This window comes from Temnothorax americanus, unplaced genomic scaffold, assembly GCF_048541705.1.
Source record: "Temnothorax americanus isolate GAGA-0224 unplaced genomic scaffold, ASM4854170v1 Scaffold175, whole genome shotgun sequence".
NCBI classification, from domain to species: domain Eukaryota; kingdom Metazoa; phylum Arthropoda; class Insecta; order Hymenoptera; family Formicidae; genus Temnothorax; species Temnothorax americanus.
The window spans coordinates 116,593-120,185 of NW_027509313.1; the positions used below are offsets into that span (position 1 = coordinate 116,593).

Genomic DNA, 3,593 nt, shown 5'->3' on the forward strand with positions numbered 1-3,593 from the left:
ATGACTGCACACTGGAAAGCGCTCAACGAGCATGAATATGTCAAGGATGACTTTTACGCTATAGCTGAGGAGGTTTACCTGTCTCAAAAGGCAGCGTTTCTCGATCTCCTGGTAAGGTTTGAACGCCCAGAGTCCGACCAATCAGCGAGCCTCAAACCGCCACAATTCTCTGGCAAATATGAGGACTGGCCCGCCTTCAGAGATCTGTTCTATTCCATGGTAGACCGAGATTCCTCCCTGGAGGACGTCGAGAGGCTGCACTACCTCAAGACGAGCCTAACGGACGAAGCTAGCACCCTCATTCGCAACCTACCTACCACGGGCGAAAACTACTCTCGTGCTCACTGAGCACTACGCTAACACTCGCCTGTTAGTGCGCGCCTGCTTTACTTCATTCTCATCGCTGCCAAAAATAAAGAATGAATCAGTGGGCGACCTGCGGAAAATTTTTCTGGGAATGCTGAATACAATGGGCTCTCTCGAGAGCATTAAGCGACCCATCACCGACTGCAGTGACCTGTTTGTCCACCTTGTCGTGGAGCTGCTCGATGCCCGTTCCCGTCGGGATTGGGAGACCCTGGTCAGCGGAACTGCTGACCCGCCATCGCTCGACACCCTAAAGAGCTTCTTGGAGTGTCGAGTGCGCACGTTGGAGGCGCTTTATCCCGACGGGGGCGAGCCACCCTCCGGTACGAAGGGGGACTCGCAGAGCACGCTGTCTCGCTCTGCGCGGTCTCACGTAGCGGGCCAAAAACCCAGGGATGCCGACAAATGTGCGCTCTGCCAAAAGGAACACTACATCGCGGGCGCGGACTTGTACGCCTTCATCGTCGAGGACGGATTGCGGAGGGGCGGCCCAGGGACTCCGATGGCGCAGAAGACGACGCTGAGCTGGCTCGTTTCCGGCGAAGCCAACGGCACCAAGGAAAGCGCCTCCGTGACGTATCTTTAGTGCTCTATTGACGACGAGCTCCCTGCACTTGTTCGAAGATTCTGGGAGCAGGAGGAACTTAAGCACCCGCCACTGCCACTCACCGAGGAAGAACAGCGATGCGAGGATCTCTTCGTCCGGACCCACATCCGCCTGCCAAACGGCAGGTACATAGTCCGACTTCCTTTCAAGACGGCCTCTCCCCCCGACCTTTCACGGACAAGAAACATTACCGTGCGCGTCCTGCATAGCGTCGAGGTTCGAGGCCGGAATAATCCCGATTTACTCGAAAAATATGCAAGCTTCATGCAGGAATACGAAGAACTCGGCCACATGACTCAAGTGCCCGAGCAAGATGACAATCACACGGCACCCAAGTGCTATCTCCCGCATTACGGGGTGTTCAAGGGGGCTGGCGATGATGCAAAAATCCGAGTCGTATTTAATGGATCGGCAAAACTCCCATCCAGAGAATCCCTGAACTCACACCTGCTCACCGGCCCGAACCAGCTGCCGGCGTTACCAGACATTCTGTCGCAATGGCGGCCCACTGTTACGTCGTAATAGCCGACATTGAAAAAATGTACCGGCAAATCCGGGTACACCCAGCCGATCGCGACATGCAAAGGATCGTGTGGCGGCGACCGGACGACGACGCCATCATTGACCTATGGTTGAACACGGTGACCTATGGCCAAGGGCCAGCTCCATACCTGGCAATCCGCTCGACGCGCCAATTTGCCGCCGACGAGAGGACTGCGTACCCAAGAGCGGCCGCAGCCTTGGAAGAGGAAACGTATGTCGACGATGTCCTCAGCGGAGCGGACACTCAAGAGGAAGCTCGGAAACTTACCGGAGAACTCACTTCCCTGTGTGCGGCGGGAGGGTTTCCGCTCCGGAAGTGGGCATCAAACAACGACAAAATCTTGACTGACATCCCTCCTGAGCACCGCCAACAAGGACTCCACTCGTGGGAGCCTGACGTGAGTCACGCCACCCTTGGACTTCAGTGGCGACTCCAAGAAGACGCCTTTTCTTTCACGGTGCAGCCAGCTGATCTTGGACGCTTAACCAAACGAACAGTGCTTTCTCAAACTGCACGCCTGTTCGATCCACTGGGGTGGCTGGCGCCAGTCATTGTCCGTGCCAAAATCCTGTTCCAATCAACATGGCTGCACGGGCTGGAATGGGATCAACCGCTGCCTGCGGCAGAGGAGCAGACGTGGTGACAGTTATTCACTGAAATGCCAGTGATCTCATCCCTGCGTATCCCCTGCTGGCTTCACACACAACGGAAGAAATGCACGATCGAGCTGCACGGATTCGCCGACGCCTCCGAACGCGCCTACGCAGCCGTGCTCTACCTCAAAACGAGCATTGACGGCGGGCGGAGTACGATCACGCTGCTTTCGGCTAAAACCAAGATTGCCTTCATCCAGTGTGTTTCACTTTCGCGCTTGGAACTAAACGCGGCAGTGCTGCTAACAAAGAAAGCAGCCCGCGCACAAAAAAAAAACGCTCAAGCTAGTGGAGATCAAAATCAAATTGTGGACCGACTCAAGGGTCGCACTGGCGTGGATCCGCGGACACCCAACCAGATGGACCACCTTCGTGGCCAACAGAGTCGCGGAAATCCAGCGGGAGCTCCCGGATGCTGTATGGAACCACGTCGCTAGCCGGGACAACCCCGCGGACTGTGCCTCACGCGGGCTGTCCCCCCGCGAACTGGTCGACCACCCCCTATGGTGGCAGGGGCCCCCATGGCTGCACGGGGACGCCCCGCGCACCACAGAACCACTAGAGAATGACGATATGCCAGAACGTTTTTTTTTTTTTTTTTTTTTTTTTACATCAGACACTAGTTTCTTATTAATTTTTCGCCATCGTACGTTCTTGTACGAACAAGATATAGCATTACTTCTTCAGGTATACCATACTCTTCTGGCATTTTTTTCATTGTTAATTTAGTTACAGTCTTAAAAATCCACATTTTTAGATAAGCCAGAAGTTCTTTGTGTGTTTATCATTGTATCGTCACTTGCACTGCTCTGAAAGTAAAAAATATTTAAGAAATAAGAATATAAAACAACATGCAATAATTTCTTGTACAGCAATAAAGTCGTTAATACGACTTAATACATGAAATGAATAAAATTATACCTAGCATTTTTTTTGAAGATTGCATAAAACATGTTTCTGTTTTATTTTTCATTGAAGTGTCGATCAAATTAGTCTCGGACTCACTAAAACTGTTTTTGCTGTTAAAGAAAGATATTGTAAATAGAATTTATTATCTTCACATATTATAATAAAAAAACATTTTATATAATACAATAATACACACCTGCTGTTTTCACAAACATTTATTATGTTGTGTTGATTTTGCACTTCCTTTAGCACTTTTCCTTCTTTCAATAGTGGCAAATTTTCTTGTTGGAATTGCATGATCTTTGTAATTTCTTAGGCAAGTAATTTCCGCAGTTTGCTAAAAATACGCTGGCTTTGGTTTGTAACAGGTTGATGTAAAGTGGACAGAGCATATGCGAGCTACAAAAATTAACTTCAATAAAGTATTAAAAATATATGCCTCTATATTATAATTTATATAGATTCAAAATAGCGTACCATTTTTAGGTTATCTTTTTTCTTGGAAACTTTTATT

General features: G+C 49.9%; 1 protein-coding gene and 1 pseudogene across 1 annotated transcript; both read left to right on the plus strand.

Annotated features, from left to right (window-relative positions):
* LOC143896041 (uncharacterized) lies at positions 1-348 on the plus strand. The gene has a single exon (XM_077403593.1). It carries the CDS (start codon positions 1-3, stop codon positions 346-348), a length of 348 nt encoding a protein of 115 aa, XP_077259719.1.
* Positions 349-1,514: 1,166 nt separating this feature from the next.
* On the plus strand, positions 1,515-2,160 carry LOC143896042 (uncharacterized; annotated as a pseudogene).
* Positions 2,161-3,593: the final 1,433 nt, after the last annotated feature.